This window comes from Pseudorca crassidens, chromosome 19 (genome assembly GCF_039906515.1).
Source record: "Pseudorca crassidens isolate mPseCra1 chromosome 19, mPseCra1.hap1, whole genome shotgun sequence".
In the NCBI taxonomy this organism is placed as follows: Eukaryota; Metazoa; Chordata; class Mammalia; order Artiodactyla; family Delphinidae; genus Pseudorca; species Pseudorca crassidens.
The window spans coordinates 41985172-42005527 of NC_090314.1; the positions used below are offsets into that span (position 1 = coordinate 41985172).

The following is a 20356-nucleotide window of genomic DNA, read 5'->3' on the forward strand; positions in this document are numbered from 1 at the left end:
TCAGGGTTTAAGAACCAGGAAGCCAGCCCCCACGCTCCACAGGAATCCGAGATTTGCTCGCCTGCATTGCTGCAGATTTGCACTACAAGAATGATGTTTTCAAATGAATAAACCAGTGCTTGCCGATTTAGAGAGCGGCATCACAGAGAGTCCCTGTGGTAACTATCCTTTTTCCTGTTTCTGTAGCAGACATCTAAAAGGGGAGCCCTGAAAGTCTTGATCAGGACTGAGTTTAACACTGTGTACTACTTCGGAGCAAGAAACCCAGATTCATAGAAACAGTGTAGAAGCAGCTGCGGTGCAAGGGCCCGCACTGGCTCCCTGCGCTTTGTGCGGGACCGGGGCAGAAGTTGGGAGTCAGGACAGTCATCTCGCGGCTGTGATTTTCCTGGTCCTTCGTGTTAGTTTAGGGGAAAGTTCTCTCATACAAAATGACTCCCAGGAGCTCTGTCAAGAATCAAAAAAATAGGAGCACGTCCGGAGCCTGTGCTCCGGAGAGGCCACAACAGTGACAGGACCGCGTACAGCAAAAAAAAAAAAAAAAAAAAAGAATCAAAAAAATACAACAAAAGACAACCAAAACCCACTGCCAAGAGAGGATGAGGGGTCCAGCGCCTTTGTTGTCTTTGCCTGCAGAGGCCAGACAGGAGGGCCTTTGCTGGCCCTGCTGCCAGCCAGAGCCTAACCATGCTGCCTCCCATGGGCCCTGAATCTGAGGCACCTGGAAGGGTTATTAGCAGGATTGGAACTCATCCCTCTGCTGGGACTAGATCATAATTACAGTAATTTTCTAACAGAGCTCGGCAGTAGGACTGTTTAATCAGCATCTGACTCCCTTGTGCCCCCAGCCCTCATCGCTCAAGGAGAGGAGTGGGATGGCTCTTAAAGAGACAGTGCTGGCCTTTCAGCACTGCTAACAGATGTGCCCTAATTGGTAGAATATATCTAAGTCTCATAGCTTATAGCAGGCAGGTTAAATTGCCTCCAACAAACCAACACAGGTTCTCACTATCGTGGGCCTTCTGCTGCAGGGCTTCGGGTCAGGCTGCTGGTGGGCCTGGCTTCCCACACCAACAAGGCCACCAGGGGAAGGGACACACACAGAGCTAGTATACCACCACAATGAGGAGCCTGCACACAGCAATGAAGACCCAACGCAGCCAAAAATAAATAAATAAATAAATTTATTTTTTTTTAAAAAGATGCATATGAAACTTATTATGTTCACACAAGAAAACCCATCTCCTCCTACACACACACACACTTCCACCAAACAAAAGGAAACCCATGAGATTGGGATCACTTATCCTGGGTAACAGATGACTAGACTTGGACCACTTGGACTAGACTTGGACCAGATGACTAGACTTGTTGGAAGAGAGGTGACTAGGGAATTCCCTGGCAGTCCAGTGGTTAGGACTCTGTGCTTCCACTGCAAGGGGCACAGGTTCAATCCCTGGTCAGAAACCTAAGATCCCACATGACACATGGCACAGCCAAAAAAAAAAAAAAAAAAAATTAGGTAACTATAAGTCAGGCACAGAACCTACTTCAAACCAAAAATACTTCCATTCTACAAAACAACTCAGTAGACCACTCCCCCTAGTAGTTCCTATCTTCCCTACAGAGGTCATCGGTGGCAGCCCTTAGTAGACACAGGGACAGAGCAAAATGGGAGACAGGCAGATGGCACTGCCTAGATGAAGAGGAAAATCCATCTTTGCTGTTTTTCTGGTAATTCCAGGCCCATAGAAAAACTCTTCCCCTCTCAGGACATCTCCTTCCATGGTCTACACTCAACTCTGCACAAGACAGTGCAGGGATGGTGCCTGGCCTTAGATTAACTGAGGTGCTGTTGTATGCACTGCTGATAATGGATCATTAAAAAAGCCAAGAGGGCTTCCCTGGTGGCGCAGTAGTTGAGAGTCCGCCTGCCGATGCAGGGGACACGGGTTCGTGCCCCGGTCCGGGAAGATCCCACATGCGGCGGAGCAGCTGGGCCCGTGAGCCATGGCTGCTGAGCCTGCGCATCCAGAGCCTGTGCTCCGCAACGGGAGAGGCCGCAACAGTGAGAGGCCAGCGTACAGCAAAAAAAAAAAAAAAAAAAAGCCAAGAGTCAGAAAAATTGCATCTGTGTCTTTGAGCAGCTCCTGCTGTCCCAGCAGCCTACCCTGCTGGCAGAATTAGCTGCTGAGCACCAACTCCAGGAAGAAAAGGAGTGAACAGAAGAAGGCCAACCCAGCTTGCTGTTTTTTGGCTGAGTAGGGAATTGACACAGACCACCTCCGGCTCCTGTCTGGAAGTTTTGAAATCAGAGAGCTTCAAGCACAGCTGGGTTCACAGCTGCACCATTTGGAGCATTGGACTCATTAATATTCATGAGTCATCCCCACCAATCGGCAGAGCGGATACCATTAGCTTAGCATCTGTCGGGTTTTTGTGAGGTTTGTGTATGGAGTTTTTTCCCCTTTTAAATGAACTTCTTCTGACATTTTGGATTTGCCTCTGTAGGTTTTCTATCCTCGCCTTGCTCTGCTGCATCATATAAAGGAGAGACCCAGGGGAGGCGGGCAGGAAAGAGAAATGAGTCCCAGCGAGGGCTCCGCATCTGCCTGTTGACAAACTTTATTTCTCTTTCAGCACCTGGCACCTCAGACAGGCTGCGAGGACGGAAGCAGCATCAGGTAAATTATACCTAACAAGGTTCGTGCCCATAACTGTGAGAGGAGCTGGATCCTGACTCTTTGGAAGGCAATTCTTCCTCCAGTGGTGAACTTGAGCTGCACACACAATACAGGAGAGCTGCCGTGCACGGTTCTGAACCATTATTTCCACGCTGATAAATTCATGATTTATGAAAGTAACTACTGCCAGCCCTCACTCCCTCCTCCACTGCTACAGCTTGTTAGACACCAACTGCAACAACAGTCTTAAATACTTGAATTTTATTTCAAGCCAAAACCCCTCAACTCTGAACTAAATGCCATGACAGTCCCATAGCATAGGCTGGTAGTAAAAGAGCCCAGAGACAGGGTGCGATGGCCAGAGGAGGGAGAAGCGGGCAAGAAGGGGAAGAACCACACACACAAACCCAAGGGCAGGGCAGGGCAGAATGCCAGCGGCACTCATCTCCTACCAGCTCTGGCTCTCAGAGGAGAGAATTACGGCAGCAGGAGGGCAGAATGACTCATTGTCTGAAGGAAGGCGTGTTGTTCCTCATCTCCATCCCCAGAGCCCTCTCTCCAGGCAGAAACAAAGCCCCTGCACCCCACTGGATTGAACATACGGCAACACAGCAACACAGCGGAGGGACACGTGGTGGCTGAAGCCTGGGGGCAGGGAGCTGTTACTAAGGGAGAATAAAAGGATTCAAAAAAGAAAGGAGCCCATGCTTACCCTGCAGAGAACACAGACGCGTCTCCGCTTTATAACCAGAGAGACGGTGACAGCCCAGGGCATCCTTTCCAAAACAAAGCCCCTGAACTGGTCCCTTTCCTATGGCTGTGACCAAACCCTTCTCTTTCGTGGATGGCCATGAGCTATTTCATGGGTCTTGGCCCCATAAAGCCAGGCCGAGGTCCTGGGATGTGCAGGAAACCCCAGTGACAGGAGTCACAGCACCGTTCCATTCAGTGGTATTAGTGGAGGAAAAGCAAGGAGGTGGGAGAATATTTACCTCCCTGTCCATGCAAGGAGGTAGGCAAGAGGCCAGCCTCCCAGAAACTAAGTGCTCCAGGGGCTGCAGCAAAAATAGAGCCCGTGGGAATACAATGACACAAGCATTTCTGTTGAACAATATTCAATATAGCAGCTGAAAATCTGCCACCTACAGGTCCCCAAAACCAGTCACCTGAGACAGTGCTCCTAGGCCTGTTAACAAACATCTAAAGAAATTCAGCTCCCAGAAGAGTAAATATGGGGTTTGGTTCAGAACCAACAACCCCTGCGCCTTGTGCTTAACTTATAAACATCCGCACAGTGTCTATTTCTATGGAAGAAGCCTGACGAGTTGTCACCGACCTCCACGCAACCAACGCGAGCAGAGGCCACGGTAAGACACGAAGCAGCCCAGCCTCCCCACCACTGGCCTGGGCCCAGCCCCACCCGAGCAAGTCTCCCGGCCCACATCTCCTTCATCCGCCTCAGAGCAGAACCCAGAGCTCCAAGCAGAGCTCACTTTTCCAAAACTGTTGTTTCCAACTGACCAGGATCCAAACGCACTGCACGGTCCCCTCCCACGGCCCTCCTCACAGGCTGAGGAGCAGAGATTCCCTCATCAGGTCTTACAAAACCACAGCATGACGGAAAGGAGGGAGGTGGGAGAGGGGGGCTCTCCAAGGAAGGAGCCTCAGAGTCAACAGCAGGAGCCCACACCTCGAAACTGTCCTTTTCTTCCCCGGGAGGCGGTGAGAGAGAGCTCCTCCTGCCCGATCTTGGGAGAAAGCAGCAACTGGAAAAGAGAGGGAAAGGGAAACGAAGGGCATGAACAGGTAAACAAAAATGAATGGACAACAGCAGGAGGTCTCTCCATACAAATAAATATTATTCGGCCGTAGAAACGAATTAAGTGCTGATACACACTACAACACAGACACACCGTGAAAATGTACTAAATGAAAGACGTCAGTCACAAAAGACCACGTACCGTATGACTGACTCCGTTTCTGTGAAATGTCCAGAATATGCAAATCCATAGACAAGTAAAGTAGACACTGGTTGCCAAGGGCTGGGGGTTGGGGAAAATGGGGAGTCACAGCTAATGGGCACAAGGGGGTGATGAAAACATTCTAGAATTGACTGTGGTGATAGACGGCTGAACAACTTCATGAATAAACTAAAACTACTGAATTGTACACTAAAAGGGTGAACTTTATGTATGTAAATATATCTCAATAAAGTTGTTATTTAAAGAAAATGGGGGGGACTTCCCTGCCGGTCCAGTGGTTAAGAATCCGCCTGCCAATGCAGGGGACATGGGTTCGAGCCCTGGTCCGGGAAGATCCCACATGCCATGGAGCAACTAAGCCCGTGCACCACAACTACTGAGCCTGCGCTCTAGAGCCCGCGAGCCACAACTACTGAGCCCATGTGCCACAACTACTGAAGCCCACGCACCTAGAGCCCGTGCTCTGCAACAAGAGAAGCCACCGCAATGAGAAGCCAGCACACCCCAACAAAGAGTAGCCCCCCGCTCGCTGCAACTAGAGAAAGCCCGCGCACAGCAATGAAGACCCAACGCAGCCAAAAATAAATAAATTTAATAAATTAAAAAAAGAGAGAGCTCTAATGCTATTTAAAAAATTAATTAATTAAAAAAATAACAATGCACTTTATTAAAAAAAAAAAGTAAAAGAAAACGGGGGTTGGGGGAGAGGATAAAGAACAAAACAAATAAGAAAGCCTTCTCTTCTTTCTCCTCAGGTTCCAATAGGAGAGCACGCTCCCCAGGGATGAGTTAGTAAAGAAACAAGACCTTTGTGCATGGAATGAAAGAACCATGCACAAGGAGGCCAAGGCCCTTCTGAAAGGCCACTGACGCTGTGACCTTACTGCTTTCTCTACCAATGGACACCTCACTGGCCCAGGTTACAATAATCCTAGCCACTGGTGTCTCAAAATAGAGCACTTCAGTTACCTCTTAGGCTGGTCTCCTTTAGCCAGGTGAGTGGAGCCCCGCCTCTCTTCCTGGGCCCAGCCACAGTTTGACATAGCATAGCGAAGAATGGCATCGGAAACGGACATGGGGCTTCGGCCCTGGACACAGGCTTCTATCTCAGGCACCGAGAGCTGGCTTTGCAGGAAGAGGTGTAACTGGCTGTCTGACAGGAGGACCACACTCTGCAGGACCCTGGGGAAAACACAGGTAGGGCAACACAGAGCATCACCCCGAGCAGTGGCTCTCCCCAGCCCCATCCTCTGAAGGCCTTGTGGCTTGAGTGAGCACTGAAGGCACAAGGGTGCAAGAAAGGCATCTGACACAAATGTGCCTGTATGTTCACAGGGGCCATTCTGCCCGGCACACACACCTCAACCCCCGGCCCCTCCCCAGGAGGCAAGTGCTAGCCCGCCAAGTCCACTCACTTTTCGAGAAAGTGCTGCAGACCTTGTCGTCGCTTCTCAATGAATTCATCTGAGCTGCCAAAGAAGGTTGACTTCCCAGGAAGTTCAGGTACAGGCCTGTGGGATCACATAATGTAACACGCCCAAGATAAGTAACATCCAAGACAGTCATTCCAGTCCCTGATCAAGGAAATCCCCTAAAAAGAGGCGCAAATCAATACAAACAGCATTTAATAAGGTGGCAGGGGAAGGAGACTAACACTGACTTGACTGCATGAGTGTGTCAGGCACTGTAAATGTTTTAATTTAACCTTACTTCGTTTAATACTCCCCAAAACCCCATGAGAAAGATATTAGTGTCCCCATTTTAGTGGTAAGGAAATAGAAACAGAGAAGTTAAGTAAATTTCCCAGTGTCACACAGCTAGTAAGTAAGCAGCAGAGTTGGTATTTGAACCAAGTCTATGACTTAAAAACTCCATGCTGCTAGATTACACTGTTTACAAAACCCATTCCCACCATCAACTATTACTGAAAAAGGAAGAAACTTGGACACAGAGACACGGAGAATGCTGGGTCCTTCTGTGTAAATTAAGACTACCTTCTCCAGCCCTGGAAGGTCACATGCTTGGAATTTTCTGAAAGTAGTCGAGTTGCAGCAAATCATCCACAAACTCTTCAAGCCTCCCTAGCCTCTCCTGTGAAGCATGGCACATGCTTTAAAAATGGCAGGCCAGGGCTTCCCTGGTGGCGCAGTGGTTGAAAGTCCGCCTGCCAATGCAGGGGACACAGGTTCGTGCCCCGGTCCGGGAAGATCCCACATGCCGTGGAGCGGCTGGGCCCGTGAGCTGTGGCCGCTGAGCCTGCACTTCCGGAGCCTGTGCTCCGCAACGGGAGAGGTCACAACAGTGAGAGGCCCGCGTACCGCAAAAAAAAAAAAAAAAAAAAAAAATGGCAGGCCAGACTAGAGGATGCAGGGTCTGTTCAGGGGAAGTTCCAACTGGCTAATTAGGGCCTGACCCATGACAATGGCCTCGTCAGTCCCACATGTTAACTAACTGGCTACGTCATCAACAGGGTCACCAGAGCATTCAGTGGCCACACTGTGGTGGAATCACTGTCCTAAACTGTCTCAAGTTCTAGGACTTATTTGAAGTATGCAGGTGAGGAGTGAACACTACTGCTTTTCCTAAGGCTCTCAGTCTGTTATAACTCTGGATAGAGGTCTCTACACAAAAAAGAAAAAAATAATCACTATTTTTATATATCGAATGGACGGGAACACCACCTGTCAATTTATTCCAGATACTAAAAAGCTTCTCATAACCAGTGAAGCACACTTAAAAAGCCAGCAGTACCTTTCTTTAGCCCTAAACTATTTAGCCCTATGCATGTTAAAAAAGAAAAATATTTTTTAGATTTATTTGGCTTTGTTAGGTCAAAATATTAGAAATAAGAACGCTGTCTTACTTTTTTCACTGACTTGAAAACATAATTTAAGAATACATTTCTCAATGGCCTCAGTACCTGGCAAGTTGCCAAGCTTTTTTCATTGTAAATTCCAGTTGCCAAGTAAGCACCTAAAAAGCCAGTCTCAGACCCAAGAAGAAAACAAGAGCAAACTCACACTAAACCAGCGTTTCTCTGTAGCTGCTTTCTCAGCCACACAAACTCTCGGTAGCGGCGACGCACACAGGATGTCTTAGCAGTAAAAGCCTTGCTGTTGGTCTACAGGAGGCAGCACATGAAAAGGCTTTAGTGGAAAAAGCCCAAGTTCACGTGAACTCCCCATCGTCACTCTCACTAAGGACCCAAGCCACCAGGCCACAGTCCTGATCAAGGGCTCCAAGCAGAGCAAGATGCCACCAGGCAGCCTGAAAACAACTCTCAGGCAAACCCCAGGCTCTCTTTCCTCTCCTCCCTCCTTTACTTCTGTCAAGACATCCATAAACAGATTCTGCCTCAAGACTGGCCCTCAGCCCTGGAGGGTGCTGACCCCAATATCAAAATTGGATGCACTTACATGAAGGAATATCTTATAATCCACGTAAGAATTCCAGGAGCCCTCATTCTGCACGCGGGGGTCCTGAACACGCACAGTGATCACCTCCTGGAGGGAAGAAATGCTCCTTCAGCTTCAGCACAGCCACACAGTAAGGTGGCCTCGACACAAAGGCTGCCAGATTTTTCCACTCAACACCAACTTTCATTCATTTGTTCATTTATTCATTCAATTCGGCAAATATTTATTGACCACCCTGTATGTGGCAGGCACTGTGCTAAGGCACTAGGGTAGAACAAGAACAAGAGACAAAAAGCTTTGCCCTTATGAAGCTTACATTCTAGTACATTCCAATGAATGGAAAAGTTAGTGAAAATGGAACCTCATTTCCCAGTAATGCCTTTACTACTGATTTCCCTCCTCTGGCTTGACCCTGAGCTCATCAGAACCACCAAGGTATTAGTGTCAGAAGGACACCACCAAGCAATATCTGAATCTCCCAAATCCCCTCAAACATTTACCCACCTGTTGCCCAGAGACCACATGCTTACCTCCTGCTCTTGGTTCTCCAACATTCTACACCAAAAGCCCATTGGAAGAAAACATCTGATGAGGGACAGAAGACACAGGATCAATCACTGTTAGTATGCGTCTACTCTTCTCTCTCTTGGCCAGGGCAAAACCCTGAAAAATTTTTTTTTTTTTTTTTTTTTTGCGGTACGCGGGCCTCTCACTGTTGTGGCCTCTCCCGTTGTGGAGCAACAGGCTCCGGACGCGCAGGCTCAGCGGCCATGGCTCACGGGCCCAGCCGCTCCGCGGCATGTGGGATCTTCCCGGACCGGGGCACAAACCCGTGTCCCCTGCATCACCAGGCGGACTCTCAACCACTGCGCCACCAGGGAAGCCCGACCCTGAAAATTTTTAATCGACACCCCCCTGGGGAAATCCAGGCAACTTTTTTGTTCTTGTGTAAAACTTAAGAGGAAGGAAAAAAAGTCCCCTACGTGAGCTAGGTGCCAAGCTAAAAGCCCTGGAGGATTTGCCTCCCTTCTCAGACCATGGCGGGGACCCTGAACCAGGCCACCTCTAGCCAAAACATGTTCAGGTCTACACACTGTAGCCTCAGGCAGCCAGAAAAGGCAGGCTGAGTCATAAAACCTTTCTGCCTGAGAACTGCAGGCACAGCAGTGTCTGTGGGCACACACAGCACAGCTCTCTAAGTGAACCTAACATTGCCCCCTCCCAGCTGTTTAGAGACAACCAAAACCCCACAAACGCCTTTGCTCCTAAGTCTCTCTTTGTCTTGCTAAGCACAGTCACCGCCCCAGAGACAGATCTCAGAGTTGGAGAGTTCCGGGGGCACCTGAGTGGGTTGCCCAGTTGTGACCTTCCCTTATCTAATCCCATCTCCAGAACCCAAGCCAATGGTTCTGATCATTTCCTCTCTCGACATGCGGTTTATACCACTGCCCAAGCACCCCACAGCTGCACAAGTCGACTCAGGATGTTTTCCACTCCTTTGCAAAGATTCATTAAAGCCTAAGCCACTGATTTCCCCCAGTGTGGCAGTTTACATGTGCAGCAACATCGCCCACTCCAGCAAGGGGACCATGAAGGCTGCAGCACAGGGTTACTCAAGTCCAAAGGGGCCCATGATGTCACCTTCTGTTAAAATACAGCACTGATCTTTTTACTCCTAGAACCACTCCAACAGCATCCACTCTGGCTGCCGCCTCCACCCCATTCTCCTCTCTTAAGAGTGGAACAATAAGGTTTAATTTCCCTTTCCAATTTACCTTGAAATGAAAACTGACTTCAGCCAATATGTACTGCCAACAAATGATCCAGGCTGGCTCCTGGGAAAACAAGACTATCTCTGAGCTCTCCCTCTCCTCTCCCCATGCCCATTTACACACCCACTCATTTTTACAGTCCCACAATTAATTTGAAACACATTCTCTTATTAGTTCTGCCTTACCGTTAGAAGAGTGTGTAATGAATTTCCTTATGTTGTGCTCACACGGCTAACATTTCAAGAGAAGGGGAACTCATTTACACCATAAAATTAGCAGAGCACACAGCTTTTCCAATCTTTTTCAGTATACCAGAAGGTCTCTTCACACACAGACACTGCACGCAGAGATGAAGCTGCATGATATATGACAAAACTGGGCTACACAGTCGAGTAAACTGGAAATTCTGTGGTTGCAATGCCATCTTCAACAGTATTCTTGCTGACATTCTGATTTTTCAGCTGATGCAGTCACCACTGCAAAGGGGTCCTGAACTGAAAGGCGAGAAATCCCAATTCCGTAACAACTGATGTATAACATCCTGGATGTAAGCAAATGGCTGTGATCAAAAAGAGCAGGCCAACTCACTGTGAACAATTAACCTCCTAAGATTTAAACAAAAATTGTTTTTCTCTTCTCTTTTTAGGCATTCGGTAACTTGCCAGCACAGGAGCAGAGTTAAATACACTGAAGTGTCTTTCCACAAAAGTAACCATAGGAGACATGATGACAAGGAAATCCACACCTCAGTACAGCTCACACAACTCCAGTGCCTTGAAAGGTTTGCCAAATTCAGAACCATAATTTAGTAACGAAATGGTCATCATTCTCAGGCTCAAGAAGAGTTTGCCTAAGGCTCCGAGAGCAAGCTCCTCTCCTTTGGGGCTTATACCACTTAGAAACAAATAGCTATAAACTGGCTTTAAAAAAAAGCCTAGGACCCCCCAAGACGCTATATACTTAAAACTAAGTTTAAAGGGCACTAAAAATGTTTCAATTGTAACTTTCCTTAAAAACAATGGAACAAACACAAAAACCTATACTTCAAGTAATAATTTCTAGCAACTACTATTCTCCCAGCTCCCTCCCTGTAGGTGCCACTCCTCAGGAGGAAATGAAGCTCATTTCTACCCTTGGAGGGGAAGGAGGAAGTTCTTAATTTTAGCAGTATGATCTGGGAGATGCATCCATGTGTCATCCAACTAAGGATAGAGTCAGTGATCCTCTCAGCTACTTAATGCAACTCACTCAGCGCTAGCTACATTTCCTGGGCCCTTTCAATCACATGTGAAGTTTCCTTTACTTTCTACCTGTACCAGCACCAGTATCTCCGGGTAAAATCCAGCTGTTTGCTGTTTACAAAGTAGATTCCTTGTAAAGCTTTCCTATGTCTAAACAATTCAAGGCAGCAGTTCAAGGCTTTCGCTCCACCATTTTCACTCCCATTTAAACTACTTAAAGAGACATGTTAAAAAAAAAATCAGGTGATAACTTTTATATTGAGCCACCGAGACTCCCATCCTTTCTTACTCATTCTTCAGCCCTTTGGTGCCAGATGGCAACTCAAAAAGCTCTCCTTCCGAAACATCCACAGGTGGTAGAAGCAGCTCCCCTGTCTGACCAAGCTCTGCCTATTCTCAGCTATTGTTTGCTCCATTCTTTTGTTCATGTGTAACTTGCCAGTCTTTCCACTTGCAGGTTAAGTAACAAGGCAACCACAATCTAGCACAAGAGCCTTCTGTGTCCCCGTAAAATACCTGCCATTACTCCTAGTCCTAGTGTTTGGGTAAATGTAGCCAAACTCTTTTACTCCGGCCACACACACACACACACACACACACCGTACTCCTAACGAACTAGGAGCAAAAAGGCCATGTGGTTCTTATTCCCCTTTGCCTACTAAACTTGGGGAGTGGGAAGGAAAGATGCTTTATACTTTAAAAATAAATGGAAAAGCCGGGTTTCCTTCCTTGGATCCCAAGTAAGCACCCGCCTTCATCCCGGTAGGTGAAACCGCTCGTTCCCTAGGATGGCCAGCGAGGTCGCCACCCTAAGCGCCACTGCTGACGCTCAAGCCCGCAGCCTGAGCGTAGCGCCCACGTCCCCTCACCTGAGAGCAGCACCCACTCCCCGCGGCCCCGCCCACGCCCCCTCACCTGAGAGCAGAACCCACTCCCCACAGCAACACCGCCAGTGCCCCACTATACAGTAAGACTCTAGGCTTCTTCTTCCGGGTGAGCGGCCGGCGCCCCGGTGCACGACGGGAGAAGGTTGCCGGCACGCCAATCCCGGGTGCCCAGGACGCCCGGCCCCCGCAGGCCAGGGCTCTTAGTGGCAGCCCCGCTCCCGGGGCGGAGCGCTCGACCCCGCCCAGGCCCTGGTTGGAGTCGGGATCCCGCTCTCACTTGGGACGCTGCTCGGTGGACGCGGGCGAGGGAGGAGAAGGGGCTCTGACGTCCAATCCGGAGCCGCGTCCCTCCCATTGTTGTCAGGCCCAGCCAATCAGCGGCCAGGAAGCGTCCCTAGAGGTCCTAAAGTGGGTCTGAGGGCAGAGATGGTGCTGAGAGTGGGAGGGTTCTGAGCGTGGAAGGCACGCGAAATCTGTAGAGAGTCCCCGGGGAACTGGAACCCGTAGCTTCCAGCTCCCCCGCGGAGTTATCAAGGAGACGCCAACTCAGATTCGAAAACCAGATTGTCCGAACAAAAACCGAACTGAGGACGGCCCAGCAATCACCAGTTTCACTTGCAATACAAGCCTAAGGAAGGATCGTGTAGCTACTTAATAAGAAAGAAATATCCGTTGACTATGATGAAGACTTTTTTTTAATGTTGCTGAAATGTCTTTTAACTATCTGCTTAAAGATAATTTTAGCAGAGGTAATTTCAAGGAAAAAGTTATAGTCACAAATACAAGCTCTGGAGTTAGAAGACCGGGGTACAATACCCGGCACTACACTGACCATGTGGCCTTAAACTGGTCTTAAATCTTTATGTCTTAGTTTCCTCTTCTGTAAGGTGGAGCTAGCTCATAAGGTAAGGTGCACGTACCACAAAGCAGCTCTTCTCAAACGTGTTGATCTCAGGATCCTTTTACATTCTTACAAATGATTAAGGACCCCAAAGAGCTTTTGTTTATGTGGGATGTTCACCAGATTAGAAATTTAAATTGAGAAATTAAAAAACATTTACTAATTCTCCTAAAACTAATAATTAACCATTACATGTGAACATAATATGTTTTATGAAATATAACTACACTTTCCAAAAAAATTGAGTAGAGGGGCATTATATTACAATTTTTCAAATCTCTCATGTTTGGCTTAATAGAAGACAGCTGGATTCTCATATTTGCTTCCCCGTTCGCTCTGTTATCCTGTTGTTTTGGACTAGGAAATGCAGAAAATCTGGTCTCACACAGATACATAGCCGGAAAAGGGAGAGGTATCTTTAGCCTTCTCTGATAATTGTGGATACTTTTCTTTTTTAATCCAAAAATGTCATATTATTAGTCACCCTCTGAGCTCTTACATGGGAGCAAGTGGGGTTTGTGTGGGGGCCATTGACGGCAGGGGCCTCTGGGTTGCCAGGGGTAAGTATACCAAGCTCACACTGGACACCAGGCTGTCTACCAGATTGGAGAGATGAAGGAGTTTGGAGAAATTTGTCCTTTTATCTGGAACGATCTGAGGGAGTGTCCTGCTGCCAAGTCTTGGAGCCAGCCATGCCTTTCACCTCCAATTCGTGTGAGATGCCGTGGGTATCCGCACAGGTGGCCCCAACGGTTCTGTGCTGAAAAGAAAGTTACGATTTCCCAGATGCTACTAACAGTGGAAGAACTACAGGAAAGGTTCCGTGGTGATGGCAGTCAGGTGGGCCGCTGCAGAAGGCTATCAGGTGAGCATGAGCACCTGTGAGGTGTGGGGTGCCAGCGTCCTCCTCCTCAGAGGGAGGGCAGCCAGGAAGTCATGGAACTCATCTAAGAAGTGTTCTGGATACAGAACTTACTCTAGGCCCCGCTTGGGATGGGGCAGTTTGTTTACTAACTTGCAAGAAGTTACTTCTCAGATTGCTCAGCCATTTCATTTGGATCACTTTTTTGGAATTGAGGCATCAAATTTTCCGAGTCAAAGTATCTCATTCATTAGGGCCAGCCAGAGACCTTTTCAGCATTCTTCCAAACTTGGAGAATGCAGGGAGTGTCTAGCGTCCAGCCACTCTCAGTGGGTCTTGCCCACCCCATTTCCATTTTGCTTTTGTTAGAGGCAAGAGGGAAGTTGGCCATAGTCTGCTTAGGGCTAGAAAGCATCAGGCTGTTCCTGGAATCTCTCTTCAGTTGGAAGAGTGGGACAACCCCATGGGGTACCACAAGGTCAGTCTTGATGTGGAAGACCCCGTTGATGGTGGCTGATTTCTAAGTAGGAGGGCAGTCGGTGCAAGGGGTGTGAGCCTCTATGCTCCCCACCCCTGAGCAGCTCTTTTAACCATCTTATATGCTCAGGATTCACTTAACAAGTTTACAGAAAAAACAGGGACTTCCCTGGTGGCGCAGTGGTTAAGAATCCGCCTGCCAGTGCAGGGGACATGGGTCTGAGCCCTGGCCTGGGAGGATCCCACATGCCATGGAGCAATTAAGCCCATGCGCCACAACTACTGAGCCTGCTTTCTAGAGCCTGCAAGCCACAACTACAGAGCCCAAGTGCCACAACTACTGAAGCCCGCACGCCTAGAGTCCATGCTCCGCAACAAGAGAAGCCACCACAATGAGAAACCCGCGCACCGCAACGAAGAGTAGCCCCCGGGGCTTCCCTGGTGGCACAGTGGTTGAGAGTCCGCCTGCCGATGCAGGGGACACGGGTTCGTGCCCCGGTCCGGGAAGATCCCACATGCTGCGGAGCGGCTGGGGCCGTGAGCCATGGCCGCTGAGCCTGCGCGTCCGGAGCCTGTGCTCCGCAGCGGGAGAGGCCACAACAGTGAGAGGCCCGCGTACCGCAAAAAAAACATAAGCAGGTTTGGAAAAAAGAATTCCCTTCCTCACACCGAAGTTTTCAGTAAAAGAACAAACAGATCTTTTCTTCTCTCTGGGGCTGGCTTTTTTCAACTGCAAGGCTGGTACTGGCAGGTCCACCATCAAGGGGGAAATAGATTTCCTTAACATTCCTCAGGATCGCATCTCCACTCTGGCTGGAAGGGCTCAGTCCCTGTGGGCTCTTGACATTGCCCAGAGCTCTGGAGACGTGTTCATCCACTACGCTGCTAGCTGCTAATATCCCCTTGGAAATAGGTGAAAAGGACACAGCAGGAATTCCACTCTGTCTTGATAGGGCTTTGCATCTGGACAGCGGTCTCCCTCACTTCTTCCATCGTGACACGGGGGATCGCTGAATTCTCGACCATCGGCGGAGACAGCAAGATGCTATGGCCGGGCAAAAGTGCGTTTTGATGGCCAGAGCTGCGAGAGCTGCTTGAGCCGCTTTAAAGCAGCCCAGACCAAGCAGGGCCTCTGGATACTCTTATTCGATACTAGCAAAACTCAAGAAATGGTAGATTCTTTTTTAAAAAAAATATTTATTTATTTGGCTGCGTCGGGTCTTAGTTGCGGCATGGGGGATCTTCCGTTGCCGCGTGGAGGATCTTTAGTTGCAGCATGCGGGATCTATTTTCCTGACCAGGGATCGAGCCCGGGCCCCCTGCATTGAGAGCATGGAGTCTTAGCCACTGGACCACCAGGGAAGTCCCTATTCAGTATTTTATTTTATTTATTTTTTTTTAATTAATTTATTTATTTTATATTTATTTTTGCTGTGTTGGGTCTTCGTTTCTGTGCGAGGGCTCTCTCCAGTTGCGGCGAGCGGGGGCCACTCTTCATCACGGTGCGCGGGCCTCTCACTATCGTGGCCTCTCGTTGCGGAGCACAGGCTCCAGACGCGCAGGCTCAGTAGTTGTGGTGCACGGGCTTAGTTGCTCCGCGGCATATGGGATCTTCCCGGACCAGGGCTCGAACCCGTGCCCCTTGCATTAGCAGGCGGATTCTCAACCACTCTGCCACCAGGGAAGCCCCTTATTCAGTATTTTAAAAATCACATTTATTAAAATCATCACTGATCTCATCCCTCTTGTGAAGCCGTCAAAGTCACTGGTGGATACCACATTTTCCTGTAGGATCAGAAACGTTTTCCCTTCTTTTCTAGGTTCTTTAGCTGGTCCGCTAATTAAACTGAAGTAAGATAAATTAACAGGAGAAAATACAATTTCGTACTTAGGGGAGCTCCATAAAAATAAGACCCAAGGGCAAGTTAGGCAATTGAGACTTATATGCCATCCTGAGCTGAAGACTGGGATAGGGGCCTGAGGCTTCAAAAGGGGGAGGGCAATTCACAGGACTAGAAGAAGAACAGATGTTTGGTAATTAGAAGTTTGCCCAACCATGCTGGTAAGTCTTTCAGATAAAAAAGTTATCTCTGGTCGTAGCTCTTTTTCTGATACATACCCTGTATCTAAATTCTATTAGGTAGTTAGGGACAGGTAAAAGTTTTTCCTAAGTCTGCTGGGTGTTACTGCCTTCAGCTCGAAATAATCCACAGGCCAAAGTACCATATTTAGGGGTGGCATATTCTCCTCCCCTTCAGCACATATTCCAAAATTATAATTTTTGCTTGAAAGCTCAAATTTTATCATTGGCAGAAATACTTTCTTTTCCTTAAAGTGGTAGTTTAATTTCATTCAAATACCCAAGTCGAATAACCATAGTTTTTGTCATTCTTTCCCAAAAAATGGTATTCTATGAAAAAAAGCAGCTAGTTCAATTCACACATCTCAGACAATTGCACAATTGTGTACTTCAGTAATTCGCAGAAGTGCTTTATGTACATGTCACATTTCATCATATAGAACATTAAAAAGACACATACTCTAGGAGAGAGATTTCATAAAATTAATCATTTGTACTGCTTCATCAAGGATAGTCTTAAGTGGGACTTCCCTGGTGGTGCAGTGGATAAGACTCCGTGCTCCCAATGCAGGGGCCCTGGGTTCGATCCCTGGTCAGGGAATTAGATCCCACATGTATGACACAACTAAGAGTTCACATGCCACAACTAAGGAGACTGCCTGCCACAACTAAGGTGCCCACGTGCTGCAACTAAGGAGCCTGCTTGCCACAACTAAAACCTGGCACAACCAAATTAATTAATCAATTAATTAATTTTTTAAAAAAAGGATAGTCTTAAGTGAAAGTGGCTTCTTAATTCTTTTACTGCCTAGGTGTGGCAGTGAAGAATACAAGTATAGGGACTTCCCTGGTGGCACAGTTGTTAAGAATCTGCCTGCTAACGCAGGGGACACAGGTTCGAGCCATGGTCCCGGAAGATCCCACATACTACAGAGCAACTAAGCCTGTGCACCACAACTACTAAAAGCCTGCACTCTAGATCCTGCGAGCCACAACTACTGAGCCTGCGTGCTGCAACTACTGAAGCCCACGCGCCTAGAGCCTATGCTCTGCAACAAGAGAAGTCACTGCAGTGAGAAGCCCGCGCAACGCAACGAAGAGTAGCCCCCGCTCGCCACAACTAGAGAAAGCCCGCGCAGCAATGAAGACCCAACGCAGCCAAAAATAAATTTAAAAAAGAATACAAGTATAGTACAAGTTGGTGCCACACTGCCTTGATTCATCCTAATATGCCAGCAGTTTCATCCACTTTTCCACAATCAGTGAAAATACCAACACAATGAAAAAGAGCAAATAATGTCTTAATATCATTATGAAAATAGTTTTGACCATGCAGACTCCCTGAAACCATCTTAGGCACTCCCAGAGGGTGTGGATTATACTTGGAGAACCACAGAATATATCTGTAGAATGTATCCACTCATTCAACAAACATTTATTGAGCCCTTTCTATGGTCTAGGCACTATTTTAGGCATTAAAAGTAAAGCAGTGAGCCAAATAGGAAAATACCCTGATCTGCTGGAGCTTGACTCAATAAGTGTTTTAAAATAAATTCATTAAATAACTTTAATGAAATATAGGTTTCACAAATAGGCAGTGCCCCATCTCTGGCTCATTTTTTCAACATTAATTTCTAATACTTGATAATGGGGCCCATCTTTGTTGCACTTGAAATGCTAGCAAATCACAGCACTCCAAGCAGTGATCCCTTCACGTGAGAAAAACCAATCAGTGTCAGGGCTATGGGTGCATGATTTGAGAAGTATATGTAATTAGAGTCCAGTTACTACCTGGAAGTCACATGAGAATCAGACCGACCAGGGGAGGTAAGAGAGACAGATCGCTCTTAAGTATATTTGCCTTTTAAAAGAGAATGCTTGTTAACCCCAAATGAATAAAACTCTTTAACAATAGAATTTCAAGTAGTAGTCAAAATGAAACAAAGAATCTCATACCCATTAGGATGGCTGCTATCAAACAAAACAAAAAACAAGACAACAAACGTGTGAGGGTATGGAGAAATTGGAACTGTTGTGCACAGTTGGTGGGAATGTAAAATGGTGCAGCCACTGGAAAACAGTATGGATTTCCTCAAAGAATTAAAAATAGAATTACCAATGATCCAGCAATTGCACTTCTGGGTGTATAACCAAAGTAATTGAAAGCAGGGGCTGGAAGAGATATTTGTATACCCATGTTTACCTAAAACCTGGAAGCAACCCAAGTGCCTAACAACAGATGAATGGATAAGCAAAATTTGATATATACAAATGGTGGGGGCTTCCCTTGGTGGGGGCTTCCCTTGGTGGGAGCTTCCCTGGTGGCACCGTGGTTAAGAGTCCGCCTGCCAATGCAGGGACACGGGTTCAAGCCCTGGTCCGGGAAGATCCCACATGCCGCGGAGCAACTAAGCCCGTGCACCACAACTACTGAGCCTGTGCTCTAGAGCCCACGAGACACAACTACTGAAGCCCGCGCACCCCTGCTCCACAAGAGAAGGCACTGCAATGAGAAGTCCGTGCACCGCAACAAAGAATAGCCCCACTAGAGAAAGCCCATGTACAGCAACGAAGACGCAACGAAGACCCAACGCAGCCAAAAATAAAATAAATAAATGTATTTTTTTTTTAATGGGACATTCTTAAGCCTTAAAAAGGAGGAAATTTTGACGTATGCTATACCATATGTCCATATGAATCTTGAGAACATTATGCTTATGAAATAAGCCAGTCACAAAAAGACAAATACTGTGTGATTCCATTTATATGAGTACTTAGAGTAGTCAAAATCATGAGACAGAAAGCAGAATAGTGATTGCCAGGGCCTGGAGGGAGGAATGGAAAGTTATTGTTTAATGGGTATAGTTTCAGTTTTACACGATAAAAAAAGTTATGGAGATGGATGGTGGCAATGGTTGCACAACATTATGAATGTATCTACCTTTTTTATGTTTTATATATTTTACCATAATTTTTTAAATTGTGGAAAAAATTAAACAAAGAATTTCAGACAGTGCAGAGGAAAATATTTTAAAAGTCCTGTATTTCCTCCACTCCTTAAATCACATTTCAGAAGCAGCTATCTATTGTACTTAAAACAACTACTGTGTACTGAGGGCCAGCTATGTGCCATTCCCTTTACACATTACTGTTAATCCTACAGAAATGCTGCATGTTAGGTCTTAAATAATACTTTGATATTTTAGATTTTCATGGAAGCTGCTGAGGCTCAAGAAGTTAAGCGGCTTGTCCAAAGTTACACAGCAGGCAAATAATAGAGACAGAATTGAATCCAGTTCAGCCTGATACCAAGTCCTTGTTCTTTTTTGCAACATCATACTTCCTCCTTTCCCCTCATTCCTGTGATTCTGGAAACTTCATATGACAGACATATTTCCTGTTGGGCACGAGCAATGTCACTTCGAATGTTGTCTTGAGCAAGATCATTATGACTGAGGTGCCATTACCCTTAGAAAGAAAAGAAACCCTGAAGGTCTGGATAGTTTGAAATGTCATCATTCTTATGGGAAGAGAAAAGAACTAAATCCACTTAATCCCAAAAGACTTTCAAAAAAGATTTTGTTAATGCAGAAACTTGGAGGCTTGAGAGTTTGACATCCATCCCTGGCAGAATTCCAGAACAGATGATTAACAAGAGAGCTCTTAGCTGATTGCAGATTAGCATAAACCTGGTGGCGCTCTGCTACCTAAAAAGAGAAGGTGACCTTTGACTCCCTTCATTCAAGAATGATGTAGAGCACCAGGGCCATGATGGCTCCCTGTACTTTGAAATATGCTTATAAGAGGCAGAATTTAACAAACTAGATGTGCTAGATCTGAAACTGTTGTCCTATGATATACAGTTTAAGAAAATGGTGACATTTAGCTCAGAAAAGAGAGACCTTAAGGAACATGAAGGCGGAATTTCAATACTAGAAATACAATATGAAAGAGGAATTAGGTTAATAGAAGAGAACTGTGTGCTGCTACAGAAGCCAGAAGTAAGGAAATAGACGGCATTTACATGGGGAAGCAGAATTCAGCTCAGTATGAG

General features: G+C 47.0%; 1 protein-coding gene across 4 annotated transcripts; it reads right to left on the bottom strand.

Moving 5' to 3' along the window:
* Positions 1-2930: 2930 nt before the first annotated feature.
* On the bottom strand, positions 2931-12222 carry SNX11 (sorting nexin 11). Of its 4 annotated transcripts, none has more exons than XM_067714025.1 (9): positions 12011-12108; positions 10040-10348; positions 9858-9917; positions 8613-8667; positions 8083-8169; positions 7687-7787; positions 6082-6177; positions 5636-5848; positions 2931-4450 (listed from the first exon to the last, which is right to left on the bottom strand). In XM_067714025.1, exons 4-9 carry the CDS (start codon positions 8652-8654, stop codon positions 4174-4176), a joined length of 816 nt encoding a protein of 271 aa, XP_067570126.1. In that variant the 5' UTR covers positions 8655-8667; positions 9858-9917; positions 10040-10348; positions 12011-12108; the 3' UTR covers positions 2931-4173. The 4 variants fall into 4 exon arrangements, with proteins under 4 accessions (XP_067570126.1, XP_067570125.1, XP_067570127.1 ...); XM_067714024.1 differs by having other exon boundaries at positions 10040-10395; positions 12011-12099; XM_067714026.1 differs by lacking the exon at positions 10040-10348 and having other exon boundaries at positions 12011-12222.
* Positions 12223-20356: the final 8134 nt, after the last annotated feature.